Source organism: Topomyia yanbarensis, chromosome 2, assembly GCF_030247195.1.
Source record: "Topomyia yanbarensis strain Yona2022 chromosome 2, ASM3024719v1, whole genome shotgun sequence".
Taxonomy (NCBI): domain Eukaryota; kingdom Metazoa; phylum Arthropoda; class Insecta; order Diptera; family Culicidae; genus Topomyia; species Topomyia yanbarensis.
This window is the reverse complement of record NC_080671.1, coordinates 340,620,061-340,639,619: the sequence shown is the minus strand read 5'-3', so window position 1 is coordinate 340,639,619 and position 19,559 is coordinate 340,620,061. Positions and strand designations below refer to the sequence as shown.

The 19,559-nt window shown below is 38.3% G+C and overlaps 1 protein-coding gene across 1 annotated transcript in view; it reads right to left on the bottom strand.

Annotated features, from left to right (window-relative positions):
• The window catches only part of LOC131684068 (uncharacterized), a 63,464-nt gene that overhangs the window by 17,194 nt on the left and 26,711 nt on the right, over positions 1–19,559 (bottom strand). The window contains exon 2 of the mRNA XM_058966595.1: positions 7,868–8,297. Within this exon, the coding sequence (XP_058822578.1) occupies positions 7,868–8,038 (171 nt within the window). The 5' untranslated portion in view covers positions 8,039–8,297. The remainder of the gene's footprint in view (positions 1–7,867; positions 8,298–19,559) is intronic.

The following is a 19,559-nucleotide window of genomic DNA, read 5'->3' as shown; positions in this document are numbered from 1 at the left end:
GCTTCAGTCAGTGAAGATACTGGAGTGTAAACGTTGGCATATACCATCAGTCGCAGCTGACGAAAATAGGACATACGTCAACTCATACTATTATCGGGTGACCTTCGCCGGGTCTGCCCTACCTACCATATCCCGCGTACAAACAGCGTGAGGAGAAACTTAAGCGTTCCCTTCAGGAACGTTCTAAGCTATCTTTTGCAGAAATGCTAAAGATAGCTACGCCATCGGAGCCTAGTAATATCTATACTAACTAGTCTGCTGACGAATGCGACTGCGATGAACCCCAGGAGGAATATCTCCTGCTGGGCCTAGAAGCAGCAGAAAAAGGAGGAACATTTCCTCCCCCAAAGATTCGTTTTAAAGTCCAGAAGGTGTCTCTTCAAGGTCTCTCGAAAATAACTACTCGAGGAAGTACTGGTGCAAAACCGAAGCAAGTCGCTCCCGATCTTAGAAACCTAAGCTCTGATAAGGAGATCCCAGCACTTCCCGGGACATCAAAATCCCCAAATGTTCCCATATATCAGCCAGAGAAAGAAACCAGCGCTGGCTTAATAAATTTCTCTGACATTGTGGACCGTATTTTTACAGCATTGAATGTTTCTGACCCTCTTAAAAGCACCTTGATAAGCTTTCTTCCCCCAGTAAAAACATTGTTGATGCAGTTCACTGCTAAATTGCCTCTCCTTTCAGTGATTGTATCCTTCGATGGTCAACTCATTGAACGAGGTCACGTATCTGATCACTGTTTTACACAAGCAAATTGCCGAAAATCGAATTCTTTAAAAATGTTAATAAATAATTTGAAATGCGATGCTTTTGCATTATGCGAAACATGGCTATTGAAATAGACCTTTTAATATTATTCGCTTGGACGGAGAAGACTCTTACGGAGAAGCACTTTTGGCGATCATTAAGTGCTATTCTTTCAATCGAATCAACATCCCCTCGACACCAGGCATTGAAGTTGTCGCTTGCCAAACCACAATTAAAGGCAAAGACCTTTGCATTACTTCCACCTATATCCCCCTAGAGCCTCAGTTAGCTACTGTCGGCTTCGCGATATAGCGGAACTCCTCCCCGCACCGAGACTAATTTTAGGTTATTTTAACTTTCACGGTACGGGGATAATCGATCTACTTCACTCCATGAGCTTTGCGACAAATTCAATATGACCATTTTGAACACAAGTGAAATGATACGGATATCTATCCCACCAGCGCGCCCGAGCGCCTTAGTCTTGTCCTTTTGCTCGACATCGCTGCGGTTAGATTGCATGTGGAAGGTAGTCTCTGATCCTCACGGCAATGACCATCTGCCAATCGTAATTAATATTGCTAACGGTTTAGGATCACTGAATACAATAACAATTTCGTATGACCTCACACGAAATATTGATTGGAAGAGCTACACGTTCGCAATATCCGGAAATATCGAGTCCACACAAGAGCTTCCTCTGCAGGAAAAGTACGAGTGCCTGGCTGGCTTGATTCTCGATATCGGGATTCAAGATCAGACTAAACCAAGGATGCAAAATGCCTACCTTTTACACGGCTGTAATTTTTCTGCCTACATTCTCAATTCTCTCTCGATGCTGCTGTCATTCGCTAGTGCAGGACGCCCAGCGCTGTACGGCTGCCTGTGTGCAAAGCAGTAACATGATAAAAAACTACTGTCCCCAGTACAGCCACCAGACGCGAGCGGTGCAGCTTCTCTTTACTTATTTTACATTTTTTAATATTTTCAATCTTTTTAATATTTTTATTCAAAAATGACGACAATGAATGTGGCTCATTTACGCCACGGCCGGCATCAACGCTTTCGTGTACGGGACTCTCCCTTTGACTATGCAGAGAAAAATGTACAAAGCAAGAGAACAAACTTTACTACGCCACACTCTCACCGAGCAGTCGAAGTACAGCAGCAAAACAAAAATGTATTCTAGTGCTGTACGGGAAAATGTACTCAGTTTGGCTACTGTTCTGGCAAGAGCTGCAGTGATGCGTCGCTGTAGCGGGCTGTACGGCTTGTGCAAATGTAAATATATCGAAAAAAAATGTAGTTTATCGGTACCGTTGGCATCCCTGCGCGTACCAGACGCGAACTCTCGCGGGTGTCCTCCCAACCCATGGTGGGCAAAGAGTGCTCAGGCGCTTCCGCCGCGTATAAGACTTTCCTAACAACTGGTTACCTGCTACCTACCGACAGTACGCGACGTTAGAAACGCGAATGAAGAGTTTGATGAAAGTCAAAAAACGTAGTTACTAGCACCGGTTCGTTGAGGGATCAGCGAGAGAAACATTGATGAGCACTATTTGGGGCACGGCTTTGTGTATACGAAATCGTATCAGTACTGACGAGGACGTGGAATATTCAAACCGTTGGATATTCGATTTAGACAAGAAGGCTTGTCCGGTTTCCGCTCCGGAACCTTTTCCGACGGTGGAGCTTTCACTTACTCTCTTGTCATGTAACAATAAAGCCCCAGGGCTAGACAGATTCAAATTCAACTTGTTGACGAATCTGTCAGTCTACCAAGAAGAGGTTTCTTGAGGAAAACATTGTCCCTCATGACTGGAGGCAAGTGAAGGCCATCATCATCCAAAATCCAAATCCAGTCTCCAATAACAACTCGGGTCGACCCATTGCAATGCTGTCCTGTATCCGGTTGTTGTGTGAGTAGTTGTGTGAGTAAAATGATTCTTTTCCTCCTCCTGGTTCGAAACCTCAAAGGGACGTAAAGGCAAAGGGACGAACGATTGTCTTGCGTTGCTCACAACAAAAATTGAAATTGTTTATGCTAGTAAAGAGCAGGTGGCATCAGCTTTTTTGGGTATTTAAGGGGATTTGATTCAGTTTCTATCAACATTCTTACTGAGAATCTGAACCAGGATGGTCTTTTCCCTATTTTAAACAACTTTTGCTGAACTTGTTGCCTGAAAAATACATGAATTTTTCGCATGGTGATTTATCGACGTGATGTCGATTTTGCTACATGATCCTTCCGTAGGACTCATGTTTAAGCCTCCACATTTACGTGAATGACATTGACGAATGTCTTGTCAATTCCTGCACGCTAAGATAACTTTCAGAAGACGGTGTGGTCTCTATTACATATCTCAAAGGTTTTAATATTCAAATATCTCGGGCTCTGGTACGACTCTAAAGGTACCTGGGGATGTCACATTAGGTATCGAAAACAGAAGTACCAACAAAGGATCAACCATCTCCGTACAATAACCGGAACATGACGGGGTGCCCACCCAGGAGACCTGATCAGGCAACAACGATATTGTCGGTGATGGAGTACTGGAGTTCCTGCTTCCGCTCCGCTGCAACTATACACTTCATCAAACTGGAGCGAATCCAATATTGTTGTTTGCGTATTGCTTTGGGTTGCATGCACTCGACACATACGATGAGTCTAGAAGTGCTGGCGGGCGTTCTTCTGCTGAAAATTGATTTTAGGACCTCTCATATCGATTGCTCATCCGATGCGATATCTTGAACCCGTTAATAATTGCAAATTTCGAGAGGCTTGTCGAGCTCAATTCCCACACCCGATTTATGTCCTTGTACTTCGATTACGTCGCACAAAATATCAATTCTTCCTTGTATTATCCCAACCGTGTCAACCTCTCAAATGCTTAGGATTCAACAGTATTCCTCGACACATCCATAAAAGTTGAGATTCGTGGAATCTCGGATCACATACGTCCGCAAGTGATCCCAAACATCTTTCATAGTAAATTTCCAAAAACTAAATAAATTTCGACTGCAACAAGATATTTTACACCGACGGGTCAATTATCGATGGCTCTACTAGCTTCGGCATATTCAATCAAAATCTTACTTTCCTTATTCAAACTTAATGATCCCGCTTCAGTTCATGTCGTAGAACTTGCTGCTATTCAGCATACCCTTGGGATTATTGATACTTTGCCCACCAATCATTACTTTGTCGAATCGGACAGCTTCAGCTCAATAGAGGTTTTCTGTTCGGTGAAATCTAGAAAGCACATTCCTTATTGTCTGGGGAATATATGGGTGCTCCCGCATGGTTTGTCTGTAAGATCGTAGAAGATTACCTTAGTTTGGGTTACTTCGCATTGCTCCATCCCAAGTTATGAAGATTATTTGGATCAAGCAGCACTTTAGAAGATGGCAGCTACGAGAGACCGATCTACTTCAATGCTTTTTTTTTTTCTATATCTCCCAAGAGCTTCTATAATCCCGAAAGTATCAACGAAACCTTGGTGTAGAGAAATGGATGTGGGGACAGTTATCACGATATCGAACATATTGTCTGGGCATGCTCCGAGTATTGTTCTGCCAGATTTCAACGATTGGATTCCCTTTGGGCCCGAGAAAGATCACCTAATGTCTGGGTTCGGGATGCACTGATAAACCGCGATCTCATTTATATGTCCCTCGTACACACTTTCTTAACATCCATCAATATACTGCTTTAACTGCCTCTTTTCCTTTACTTAGCATACTCAGAAGTACCCTCTTCCGCCTGTACCGTACGGAACCTAGAGTACACACATCATTCGCGCAACGCGGTGTGTTGTCGATCCGCATCTGAGCCGTAATACGAAATCGTCGGATTTTCAATGATTATTGGAACGATTTGAAAGTTTACAAAGGTTTTTCAAAAAATTTTGTTGTAGCCTAAATGTATCGTCGTCAAACGGTGAGATAATATGGTTCTCACAAGTTTCCTAATTTTAAATCTGATCCAAGTTGTGTTATTGCTATCAAGTCCGTGCATTAGGATGTCAATTCCTTGTATTTTCTCTTTGTCCATATTGCGTGTTTTCACGGGTAATGGAAAATTTAAATTAAACGTACTTGATCATCACAAAGTTGTGCCAAATTAAACGGCTCTATCCCATTTGGCATAATGTCATTTGGCATAATGCCCTTTGGCATAATGCTATTTGGCATAATGACCATTTGGCATAATGGCAATTTGGCATAATAGTCATTTGGCATAAAGGTTATTTAGCATAATGGTCATTTAGCATAATGTCATTTGGCATAATTGTCATTTGGCATAATGCCATTCGGTATAATGCCATTTGGCATAATGCCATTTGGCATAAGAGTGATTTGGCATAAGAGTGATTTGGCATAACCAATTAGCACCCCGCATTTGTTGAATGTGCGCAAACAAGGAGAATGCCTATGTGTGCGGGCAGGGAGAATGGTGATTGACGGTCCAGGAACGATCAACCTGGTCTACAATACATTCCACTAGTTTATTTCGTCTGATTTTTACTATCGAGGGGTGAACTGCACGTTCCCTTGATGCTGCGTTCCCTTTGGTGTTTGCTCTGATGACAAGCAAATCATAATATCTCTATAGAGCAGCATTGTCTAAGCTTATCGAAATTGCTGATAAGATTGACGTTGAACTGCATCCAGAAGTGATTTTAACAGCTTTAGGAAGGTTTTTACCAATGCGTTTCTCGCAGAGTTCCCTGGTTCAAGGCATAATGGATTTTTTTTTCATTTAAGCACTGGTGGAAATATATCCAACAAAATCGTTTGTTTCAGATTTTCAACAAAAATGAAAACTATATTAATACATACAAAAAAAACACAAGCTGTCGCATTTTTATCTTCCGAAAAAATATCTGATGCCTTCGCAAACATCAAATCATCAGTACCGACTGAACTTACTGGATTTTTCAAGTATGTTGAAGAATATTACGTGTTAGGCAAATCTAGACTAACAACAAAATCAGGTCGAGTTAAAACATGATGATGAGTTATGTTCTATCAATGACCATGCGGTAGACTTGGGTGCAACACCCAACTCCTACTTAGCAGAAGGCAAAGGATTCTTCATATTTCTTTTCGATCATGTCCATATGAGCCTGCCTAGTCGTAGTTTTCCGTTCTAAGTTTATAACTGATTCACTCTAGAATACCTATCCGTCTTTCAGTTTCATTACTTTCATTTCTCTTAGTCTTAAATTTGCCGAAAATAGCCAACAAAATCGATACAGTAGAACCTGCGGGCAATCAAAAAATAATAACATAGTAACACAAAATCAGGTCGAGTACATACAACGGAACCTTTGTATCCTCCTGATCTTTAGTCGGTTTACCGAAACGTGAAAGATGGAATCCCACGTACTACCAACCAAATTGAAGCATGGCACGGTCGTTGGAATCGTCTGGTGGGTCGCAGTGCTGGTCAGATGCATATCATCGAAGAACTGAGACTAGAGGAAAAAATAATCGTTTTACAAATCTTGGTGCATATGTCACTAATCTCCGAGAAGAAGCGTCGTACCAAAGATCGGATAATTGATGCGAAACTCTGCAAAATTTTGATACTATTGATTATCTTCAATAGCAGCAAATCTGGGCTCGCAATCAAGACGATTTTTTAAATTAAATTTTCTAATCCCTATGACGGTTAATACGAACAAAATCATTGAATATCATTTATTTTGTTTTAATTTGCACATAAACTATTAAAAGAAAAAGAACAACCAGAACAAACGCTCAGTTCACTGAATTTATCTACACAAGGATTTTAAAAGTAAAATTTGCTTTCAGTCAGATATAAATTGTAGAAATATGAAATTAGCAATTTGCAAACTTTCGCATTAAAGAACAGCTCATAGTTAAAAGAAGGATGAATTTTCAGTAAAGTATGTCATTTATCTTTCAATAATTGGTATCAGTACAGACTAGATAGTTCGGTATAAATCATTGATGATTTTCCCTTCTTTTAAACATGAGCTGTTCTTAAATAGAAAGATTGTCAAAATTTCTATTTAAAATTTACATAAGTAGAATAAAATCCTTAGATGCTACCTTGTCGTTAATCCAATGTTCACTTTGCCAAATAAATATACCATATACCAAATAGAATTATTCCAAATGACGTTATGGCAAATGGCGTTATGTCAAATGGTCTTTATGCCAAATGGTCATTATGCCAAGTCACCTTTATGCCAACTGACTATTATGCCAACTGACTATTATTCCAAATAACCATTATGCCAAATGGTCATTATGCCATATCACATTATACCAAATGGGGTAGAGCCATGTTCAGATTACTTGAAAACTAGTAATATGCATGATGTATGGTTCAAAAAATAGTGCAGCGCATCAAACGTGGAGATGAACCCTCAAACCTGTTGATTTTCGTTGCCAATTCTACAACAAATCGCATACGTATGCGAAATTACTCATTCTTCGAGATTGTAGTTCAAAGATTTCTATTTCAACTGTTATGCTATGAATGAATAAAAATCTAGTTAGGGTTCCTTGATCAAGACTTCTATTCTAATGTTTGAGGTTTGTAGCAGCTAGAATCATCTCCAAAGATTCAATATTGTTTATAGGTGGTTGAAATTTTTTCTTTTCATCGCAAGCAGCATGGTCACAGATTAAAGTTAGTTTAAATTTATAGCCTACATAGAAACACGTAGAAGATATTTCCTTTGTAATTATGCAACCTTAATCTTTCATCCAGCCAACATAAAAGTTTGATGTGTGGGTATAAGGAATTTTCAAGGCCTGTTTTGCGTAAGCAATTTCACCTTCAATGATTCTCGGAACAGGTATATTAGAAAACAAAATACCGTGGGGCTTCATTAGCTGACCGTTGTCGGTGCCCGGTTTCCTATGATTACGACGGCTTGATAGCTATTATGAAAAACTTCCAATGAAGCGGCTTATTGTACCAAACTTTTCCAGAATTAATTGCTACACCGCACCACGACTCATTTCAGACATTGGGGAAATGAAACGGTTCAGAAAATCCAATCAGAAACAACCCCGACAGTAATTAGTAACCATCACCGCAAAGAAGCAGTCAAGTCTCTCAAGATGGACAAACCTGTTGCTGATGTACGAACACCGGCCGTTCGAGTCCCCGTGCCACCGCATCCCTATCACGGGCAAAGTCTCTCTCGATGATTCGGTCCCGGGCCAAAATCCTTTCGCGTTTCTCCAGTCGCCGTTCCAGCCGCTCCGTCGACAGTTCGTTCAAATTTGGTAGGCTTCCCATTTTGTTTAGGCCTCTATGTACCAGTAGCGTCGGGCAAACGCTCGCTACCGGAGCGCAGTTTGCGTGACGCGAATAATGGTTATCTGTTAGCTGGGTTCTGGTTGCACCGCCAAGATTACGTGCAGGGGAGCGTTGTCTGTGTAGGCGTCTTCTGTTTAGATTATAATTGATATTATTGTTTCCTTCGGCAGTTTGTTTTTCCAGACCACGTTCCAGTAGTCAGATTTTTTGCCACTTTGCGGTTGTGATTGACGAAAGTCTGAAAGATAAATAGGAAGATACGACATTGATTATAAGTCTTCCGGTTTTTACGGAATGTGGTGCATTAATGGTATGGTGTGCTTTCTCTTTTTAACAATAAGGTTAATAAATACTCATGGTTACATTATAGATGTATAGTGTCTTCAGCAAAGTTGAGTCTTATGGGTTTTTCTTTGAAAAACCCCGGGGTAGTGGATTGTACAGGTGTTGCAATTTTTAGCAGAACTAGGCAGGCAACTAGACATGTTTCATTCCCATTTCTGTTAGAAAGTTCTAAACCAGTGCAACCCACTGCCTCGGTGTTTTTCAATGAAAAACGACATTAGTATACAGGCCTTCAGGTGGTCGTATCAAAGTAGTCCTATCTAAAAGATTTAAGGGGTTATATACAAAGTTGTGGCGAGAAAGTCAGTTATGTTCGTGAATTTTTGAAAGTGTTTTATGCAAATTTTATTTGAAAAAGCGAAAGACTGTTCGTTGGTAGCACTACCGAAGATAGAAAAAACAAGTTTAATTAGAAAAAAAAATTTCAAGGTTGTCGGAGTTATGGCATGTTTTTTGGCAGAGGTTTGCGGTGAACGCTCTCCAAGCCGAACCGCTCAACTGAAATCCGAAAACTAAAATAGATTATTGAGGAAAAATGTATTGTGGTGTACTTGAACGAATCGGTTTCTCAATAAAAATTTGTTTTCTTGCAAAAAAATCATGTTGACCAATAAATTGAGTTTTGTGGTGTTCAAAATTTTAAACAAAAATTCACTGCAATGAATCGAAAATTTCTTGATGAAAAAGAAACCGTTCAAGTGTACGAGAATATAATACAAAAAACGCAAACAATTCTTTTTAAGATCGGATGAATAGTTTTTGAGATATTACGTTCACCGCAACGGTATTTTTCAAAACTTCATTCCGAGATAATTGCGTTTAAAATTTTGTGTCCACTTTAGTAGTAATTTAAAATCTAATGCTCCGATCTGGATCAAATTTCGCACAGATATTTTCAAAAGTATGTACTTTCAGAATATTCAGAGTTCCAACTTTGTATTTATAAACCCTTAAGAAAAAAGAGGTAGGAAACTGGATACTATCTATTACTTGCACCTAATAGGGATCTTTAGGGGTGTGCGGGTTAAGGCATATTATGATGCAGATTAGTATCGTGAGTTAATATCTCAGTCCTTTTCCAATTTTTAGGCCCGAAACTATTGAAAAAAACATTTTTTAGTTTGTTTCCTTTTAGGACAATAACACATCTAAACCCGTGCGACTTGCATGAGTCTATAGGTTGCCTTATCAGATCTACCATAGTTTGCAGATGAAACTTGGAATGGCGAGCTGTTAGCGGATTGACAAAGTACCAGATCATGTTGTGTGGGGTGCTGTCCCGGTTAACAATGAGGCGAACGAGATATTTGTAGATACGTCATTTAGTCGGACAACTGTTAGTTTGTTGGTTGAATTTAATTTGGTTTTTTTTTAATTTAAAAACCAGAAAAGAATAATTAAGGTTTAAGAATTATATGAGTGTACTCGTAAGGACAACTGCTATCAATAAAAACGAAAAACTGGCACAATTTTTCCAAATTAAAGATCCCTATTAACACTAATTAAGACATATTTGCTGGCGGTATCTCTTGTACAAAATGGAAAATATATTAAAAAAAATCTTTTTGTCATTTCATACAAAGCTATCTTTAAGCAATTATAATAAAATGTTTTCTTTTTTTCGAGAGTTGTCCTACTGGATCTGTGGAGCTAGGTTTCTTGGAAGGGCTCCCCGTCAGAATCACATACTACAATTTCCTGACGAGACAAGCAATGGCGCCCAATAAAACACTGCTTAAGGCCAATTGTAGCGGGCCGTAATTCTGAATGTGATATTCAATGCACGGCTCAGATATGTGCGGACCTTAGAGACTTCGCGATCGCGTGTATCATCGCGAAGGGCTCGAGCATTTGTACATCAACGTGTTCAATCGCGTGTAAGTGTGTATGTCGCTTGTGCTAAATTCGCGTTCATAAATTCAATTTTATAACCGTGTGCCTTTCGTATATTCGTGTGTGTTACAGGATGATCGCGCGAGGACCGTGAATCTACTATTTAGTTTTTGGTGTATGGCTCAGATGCTAGGAGAAAGTGAGATCTATCATATCACTATAGTCACCGATCATGTCGCCATGGAAGGTGTTGTCTAGTGGATATGAGCATTACTTGTTTGATTGATCCAACTGAATATATGGACCTAAGTAGCTAGGACGGAGGGCAATGATTTCCGGACTTGACTGATTCATGATCGCGCGAACACGGGCGTTTGTAGGTTCGCGTTTGAGACCGCGTTTGAAATTTCATAAGTGCTAAAACGTTCACCTTATTACCGGGGTGTTATCAAGTTTGCGCGATCGCGGGCGTAGGTGTGCGTTGTTAATCGCGAAGGGCTTAAGCGTTCGTATGTTAACGTGTTTGTCGCGTGTGACTTCGCGTGTACAAAACTGGATTTTGTAACCGTATGGCCATTCACATACTCGCGTGCGTTCTTGGATGGTCACGCGGACCTTCATTCTTATATTTAGTTTTCGGTATACAATTCATATTCTGGCAGGGAGTGAGTTACCCCATATTAGTTCCCGGTCATGTCGCCATGGAACATGTTGTCCAGTGGATATGAAAGCTTTCTTTTTTTAATTGGTCCAATTGAAGGTATGAGCCTAGTCTACTAATACCAAGGATAGACACTTCCGGAAGTGACCGATTCATGATCGTGCGAGCGCGGGAGTTTGTTGGCTCACGCTTGAGACCGCGTTTGAAAATTTATAAGCGCTGAGACGTTCATCTTATCACCGGAATGTTACGTTTGCGAGATGGCGGGTGTTGGTGCTGTGGATGGTCGCGAAGGGATCAAGCATTAGTATGTTAACGTGTTTGTCACGTGTATGTGACTTCGTGTGTATAATTTCATGTAGCGTGTATTCTCGAATGATCGCGTGCGGACCGTGAATCTGATGCTTAATTTTTAGTGTATGGTACAGATGGTAAAAGAGAGTCAGATTTCTCATATCACTAGAGTTCCAGGTCATGTCACCATGGAACGTGTTGTTTAGTGAATATGTGCGTCACTTTTTTGATTGCTTTAACTGAAGACAATAGTCTAGACTGCTAGGATCGAAATTAGACTTCCGGACGTGACCGTTCATGACCGCGCGAATGGGGGGTTAAAGCTTAAGACCGCGTTTGGAAGTTTGTAGGTGCTGCGTTTACTTAACTACCGGGGTGTTCTCATGTTGGCGAAATCGCGGGCGTAAGTATGTGTAGATGATTGCAATTGCACAGTCGCTTTTGTGACCAGGTTAGTGTTATCGCGAAGGCCACGAGCGCTTGTACGTTTGCATCTATATAAGTATATATAGGCAACAACTTTTTTCGGAACACTGTTAAATCAAACGGTAATTGGCCTCACATACCATTTGTCAAATATGAGATTTTTCCGAAAACTCTAGGTCACTCACAGGAGTTTCCAAGTTTGTATGTAAAATGTATGAAATATACAGTATATATATATGGGGCATTCCACGCAAAATTTGCCACAAAAAATTTTTTTGCCCAGATAATTTAATATTCGACACGTATTTTTTTATTTCAACATAGTAGGCGAGACTTTCGACATTTTTTGTGTTTAATTTCACCATTTGAAAACAACCTACTTTTTTCAATCGCTCGTACTGTCAAAAGTAAAGAAGGTACCAAAAAAGTACCCATAACATGAAATGTGCGCCTTTTTCATAGCTTTCGGATGAAGCATATTAATACTTACTCAACGTATTGGTTTCATGGAAAATATTGAAAAGTTTTAAACATATCGATTTTTTTTTCAAATTTGAACATGATTTTTTTTCTTTTTTTTATTGGATGAAATGGGAAAATCATTTTTCTTGATGCCATAAAAATTTGGGAGTGGGCAATTAAATACTTACGGAGATATGAATTTTTCAATAGCGCCTTGCGCGCCAAAAACGTACCGCCACGCACTTCGCTCGTACTCAGGTTTGACTGTATGAGATTTTACACACTAAACAATAATAATTATTAAACGGATTGACTTGATTTTTTATGAGGATGCATAATATGTGTAGCCAGTCGATGAACCACGGAAAACTGAATAAAAAAAATTCTCTCATTATTTTTAAGAAAAATCAATGAATTTTACATAAAAATATCAGATTTTTCGGATTTTATAAGGCTATTCCATATTCCAAAATTCAAACCATTTTATATTTTTTTTTTGTTAATCGAGTAAATAATAATCCAAATTTTAAAAATCTTATTGAATTTCCTCTTTCAGTCAATTTTATCAAGAGTTATCATATTCGCCGTGGCGCTCCTCGACGTCAAAATGGTTAGAAGTCTACTCTTGGAACGCTTGTGTGGTTCTGTGTGACCGCAATTTTTTCTCGTACATAATGAATGTATAAATAAACCTTAACATTACAAAAGCGGTCCATTGTTGCCTTACCTTCAAAATCGTAAACCAAAATCACTTTCGGTTTAAGCACTTTACATCAGACGCCCCCCTAAAGTAAAACATACACAGCGAATGCGTTATGTTTGTTTTAGATTATTATTGTTTTATACTCAATGTTGTGGTTGATTTTATAATATAAAACAATTGGGAATATCTTTGTATGAGATAATTTTTAAAATGATTAAAATATGATCTTTGTATTCTGGCGATAAATGATTGCTGAAGAGAGATTCTTGCAGTTCTGCAAAAAATTTTGAACAAATGCTTTTCAAGTTTCTGGCGCTTTTTCAATCTTATTTTCAGTTTAGTTACCTATCGTTTCTACGTCCTACTCTTAACTCCATTCTTTTTGAAAACCTTGAATGTTTGCATTTATTTTTCTGATGGTGTTCGTCAACATTTTAAAAATGTGAAACGTTGTACTAATTTTTTTCACCACAAATCTGACTGCATTCACCCCACACAGTGACATTTTCGCACAAAAGCCCATGGAAAAGGAGCTTGCGACGAAGCCATTATTTGTGGAGCCAGTTTACAAATGATCAATGATGATCAAATGTGGACCGCAACTGAGTCGTACGATGTGGCAAGGAAAGCTGCTTTGTCACGCAATGTTTCAAGTTCAAATCTCAGAATAACATAGGAAACGTGTCAATCGAACCAATTTATTCTGATGCAAGAGCAGAGAAAAATCCACAGAATTGTTTCGAAAAATGCCATACCTGGACCACAATCATTTCACTATGTTGAGACGAGCGTGGACTTCAAATTAAAACTGAAAATCTTTTCTTCCGGCAACACTTTTGAATGATTAAGACAAAATAAATCTGAAAATAAACATACAGCTAAATGCAATAAATAGTAAAGTTAATCGCAAGTGTGTTTTACACAACGCGCTGGTGGGTAAAACTTCATACACCCAAGTCTCAGTACGAGCGAAGCGCGTGGCGGTACGTTTTTCGCGCGCAAGGCGCTATTGAAAAATTCATATCTCCGTAAGTATTTAATTGCCCACTCCCAAATTTTTATGGCATCAAGAAAAATGATTTTTCCTTTTATACAATAAAAAAAGAAAAAAAAATCATGTCCAAGTTTGCAAAAAATAGATTTGTTTTAAACTTTTCAATATCTTCCATAAAACCAATACGTTGAGTACACGCAGAGAAATAAGGCATATTGGATTCAAATATTTTGCGACTTCGAATCAAATTCAAAAAAAAAAATTGAAACGGAAATAAAAATATTTTTTTCAAATACCGGACAGTGTGGGTTCTACAATATTCATATTAGAAACAAAAATACTGCAATTTGATTCAAAAATCTTTTAGGGAAAAAAGGAATATTCGTATCAAATATATTGAAACTTTGATTCAAATTCAAGGAATTAGTTGAGCCAAAAGAAAATTTTATTGGTTTTAAAATAATACCATTTGAAACAAAAATACTTGCTTTAGATTTAAAAATATTGCTTAAAATAATGACCGTGTATGGTTAGATCTCCGCCATTTTGTTACATTACGCAAACGAAAAAATGAACGCATCGGGCAGATATTGCGGTCGAGACACTAGTATTAGAAGATTTGGATATTTTCAAAATATTAAAATCGTTTGATTATTGCGATGTGATAGTGAGTGCTTTTATAGGTGAGTAAATTAATTGTTAATAATGTAATATAAACCTAATATATATTAATATTTCAGAAAACGGAGACACTATTGATGCCCTAAAATTCATCGAACGTAAGGATGTGTAGGGACTAACACAACACCTTTTTCTAGCGGAAAGGACGAAATGCATACATCCATGAAAGTTGTTCCTTAGAAACTGTAATTATGTAGATATAATATATATAGCATAAAAGCCGAAAATCTCAGACCTGCGTTTAATCTATAACGAGATGCTGCAATATTTTGCGCGGGCTTCTAGTTCTGTTCACGATCTAATCGCAAAATTCAAAACAAAAATTCAAAAATTATTTATTTTCTGTAAGTTATGACATTTTTTGAAAATCTTGGTTTAGATCACAATGAGCGAAATTAGGAATCGGCGCAAAATATGAGCACATACGGATTCCAGAAAAATATGATAATCAGAATATTAATATTAACCAAACCTTTTTTTAAAACAAAAGAAAAATGTTTTTTGGATTAAATATATTTTTTCATTGTTTTCAAATGAAAAGCGCATTTCAAGCAAAAAAAAACTAGCGTTGTTTCAAAAATAAACATATGATAGATTTAAATAAAAACATTATTAAATCTAACATAGTCCTATAATAGAAACAACAAACTTTTTTTTGAAGGTAAAAATAAATATTTTTGAATCTAAAAAAATTGCAATTAGGCCGTGGTTCAAAAAAAATATATTTTTGAATTCAAAGCGGATTATTTTGGAATTCAATATACATTTCTCTGCGTGTAAGTATTAATATACTTAATCCGAAAGCTGTGAAAAAGGCGCACATTTCATGTCTTAGGAACTTTTTGGTATCTTCTTTAGTTTTAACAGTACGAGCGATTGAAAAAAGTAGGTTGTTTTCAAATGGTGAAATTAAACACAAAAAATCTCGATAGTCTCGCCTACTATGTTGAAATAAAAAAATACGTGTCGAATATTTTTGACTACTAAATCGAGAAAAAAATTATCTGGGCAAAAATTTTTTTGTGGCAAATTTTGCGTGGAATGCCCCATATATATATATATATATATATATATATATATATATATATATATATATATATATATATATATATATATATATATATATATATATATATATATATATATATATATATATATATATATATATATATATATATATATATATATATATATATATATATATATATATATATATATATATATATATATATATATATATATATATATATATATATATATATATATATATATATATATATATATATACATATGTATATACATATATATATATATGCAGTAAAAAGATATTTTCATTTAAAGTTAAGTGTTGTCTCTCTTTCTCGCACATGCTTAGAATAGAAAATTTAAAAAAATCGGTTGGTCTTCAAAGATAAACAACTTTGTCGGGGAACCTCCAATCAATATGCAACCTTCTAGCTGCTCGTTATAAAATAAGCTAAATTTTGACGTATGCAGAGTTACTGTGGAGTTTTTTTATTTGATTTTAAGTTTTTATTTCCGAGTTTCCATAAATATTACTATAGAAACTTGCAACCGCCGGTTACGATGAGCAATTGGTGGCTCCGCCACAATAACTAACAATCCTCGAGCGGTTCAATATTTTTCCTTCTCGATATCCAAATACAACTCTGCCTTCTCCTGCTTCCAGCTGCACTGCCACCCAAATGGTACCCACATCATTTCACACTTGTTTACAGCGGTACCTGTCTCATTTAGCCGCCGCTACACGCCACGGGTAGAGTCAGGGTTGCCTCTATTTTTCAAAGAAAATTTGGCAGTTCAAATAAAAATGTCTGGCAAAATCTGTCACTTGACAGCGACCTCAAAGTCATCGAAATTTGGTATACATTTTGGTTTTCATAGAACATTAATCGATTTTTGTTTGGGAAAATATGACCCAGATTTCCAAAATTTGAGTGTAACAATCTTTATAATTTAAAAATCTGGTAGAATAAGAGGTTTGTCTTTTTGCTAGAAGCTCAAAAAAACTCTAGCTGTGCCAGATAAATCTGGCATAATAGCATTCCTTCTAGGGTGTAACGTAGAATTCAGAATATCTGGCAAAATTTAAAAAGTCTGGTAAATTGTCTGGTTTGAACAAATGTCTGTTCAATTGGGAGAAATCTGGAAGATTCCAGATAAATCTGGAACATTGACAACGCTGGGTAGAGTAGCCAGCAAAAGGGTTAGCAAACGGATATAGCCGAGCTGTCCAAATTCGGAGGTGTTCGGGTCATCTCCGGTGCCGACTTACGATTGCGACACCGTTTTAGGCTCAGCTCCAGGCACTGATGCTTCTTTCCGTTCCTGACGACTAACGAAGTTAGAAATGCGCGCGGTGTTCGTAAATTTATAAAAGTAATTTTGTGTCCGCGTGGTGTAGGTTAATTAATTTTATGCTTTCTTCCTTTCTGGCCCGGAGGGCCGAGTGTCATATCTCATTCAATTCAGTTCGTCGAGATCGCAAAATGTCTGTGTGTGTATGTCTGTGTGTATCAAATAATGTCACTCAATTTTCTCAGAGATGGCTGAACCGATTTTCACAAACTCAGTTTCAAAACGAATGGTTTAACGCTGCCATAAGACGCTATTGAATTCTTAGTTGATCGGACTTCCGGTTCCGGAGTTACGGGTTGAAGAGTGTGGTCGCACAGCAAATTCCCATAAAAACTGGTAACCCTATGATGTCCGAATGATGAAATACATATTCAAATACGTTCAACGTTACTCGGATTTGCGGGTCTATATCACCTATGACCGGGTCTATATCATCTATGACCAATCAAAGTAGTTTTGACCACATTGGTCACCTATGGCGGATCTTGATGCCCCCGGGGAACTCGCCAAGTTCCCAAGCTAATGTCACACCTATATTCCAGTAAACTCTTAACCGATTTTTACAAACTTGATTTCAAATGAAAGATATTACACTCTTAATGACTATTGAATTTTATTCAGTTCTGGTTTTTGGTTCCGGAGTTACAGGTAGGATATTGCGGTCACATAGTAATTTCTCATATGAACCGGTACAACCGTAATACCTCATAGGTTTAAAATCTATTGAAATGAACATCAAATTACTTCGATTCGCAGGCCTAGATTACTGATGTCGAATCAAAAATTATTGGAATGTATTGTCCACTATCGATAATTCCGGAAGTTACGAGGTTCCGGGCAAATTCCAGCTCTAAAGCTGACGACTGGTGACGACTGAACCATATTTCACTAACATAGTCTCAAATAGAAGGTATATTATGAACCCGCTCCCGCCCTGTCTCAACCCGGCCCCCCTGTCACACTCCCCACCCTCTCAGACCAACCTTCCACATGCATCCCCTTCATCCACACCGTATACTAAAATAAGTTAGATGATTCCCGACACATCCTCCCCCTCCTACTAATTATATCCCGTCCCTTCTCCACCATGAAGTTAGCATGAAGACAACATTGAACTCACGCTGATTAAGTTATATAAATATTATATTTTTGTTTGTTTCAGTGTGTCAGTATCGACATGTTGCTTATCAGGTTCGTGATAGTCGTGCATTTTGCTCATCAAGTGTAATAAGAATGAAATAGATATTTTCACAATGTTATATTGAACATAACCAGCCATTAAATCATAGTTTAAATAAATGAGAAAGGCTTGTGACACTAGGTGGATTACAACAATTTTTTATAGTTACAGTTAATAAAAGTCCAAAGATAAAAGTATTGATTAATGTGCTAGAACAATAGAGTTTAAAAGGTATTGTAAAATATTCGTGTTAAAAGTTGATTATCGTTTAAAACTATTAATCTAAAATTTAGCTGTACGCAAAATAAAATAACAGTGAGAAGACGGTTCACAGACAAATTAAAATTCCGGCAAAAAAGGTAAAAATTGGATACAAAAAGTAGACGGGAAGATGGTAGCGGGTACCACATGGTTGTATGGCTATGTTAGTAATACCTCTGAGTAGGTCCCCAGAGGGCCTTTTATTCTTGGCTCCAGATTGTCATCTGGAACCTATTCCTTCGCAGGACGAGATCAAGAACAGAAACGGAAACTACCGCCAATATGTGGTTCTCTGTCCGTCGCCATGTGTCAAAAACCCCTGGAAACAATCCCGGCAGCCACCACGCCATTCTGACTCCCGGCAACCCTGAAAACCGGCAACCAAAAGCCACAGATCGGATGTACACTCGATAGCAGAAAAGACCATCGGCCGGTCCAGGTACGCTCGCCACACTCTGCTGTGAGAATCCCCCAGGACGCTCCGACCGCAAACCGTTGGACCACAGTCCCATTATCACAGCCATTATCACCGCAAACCGCCAAGATCCACCCAACATGCCACCCAGTCGACGATCCGGCCATCTTCCGCCTAAACCAGAAAAACCAAACCGCAAGTAGCAAGTGACGTCTCTTAGAATTAGGTTATTTATGAGTAATAAATAGAGTTAAGATGTTTAATAGTGAAGAATAGTGATATTGTAACTTATCTGAGCCTTGGGTTAGTAACTTTGCATCCCGTGTTGATATTGCTCGAATTTCGGACTCAAAAGGAATCGCCAGCCCTCGTCGTTGGTTGTCGTCCAGGACGTCGAATCAGGTCGTAGCTTTTGAGCATTCTCTACGTAAGTACACCCTTTCGCTGGTCCTCGTCTAGTTGCATTGTCTGTGATATTACCGAAGGCAAATGGGTCACCCTCTAAATGAGTGCATGAGATGGTGGGTGACATTCATATGCACCACAGACAATCATAATTTCTCTCACCCTGAGCAGCTCGTGCTTGAGCTTGAGCTTGTGCGACCGCCCCTGGCTGCTACTCCGTTATCGATCTGGACTAGCTGAAGTTGCACAGGAAATCAGTAGATAATTATGCCTGGGAGTAGCGAGACATCTTTCTATGTTCAACTCCTGGTAATCCTAAAGTGTTTATTGATCAATACCTGCGCCGGCCAGGCTCGAATGTAGATCGCGGAAGGAAAGGGAAGCTTGCTTTTGCTAGAGGCCTTATATACTACTGCGCACTCCACAAGTATCACGGGAGGAGGAATTTGTTAGTAAGTATA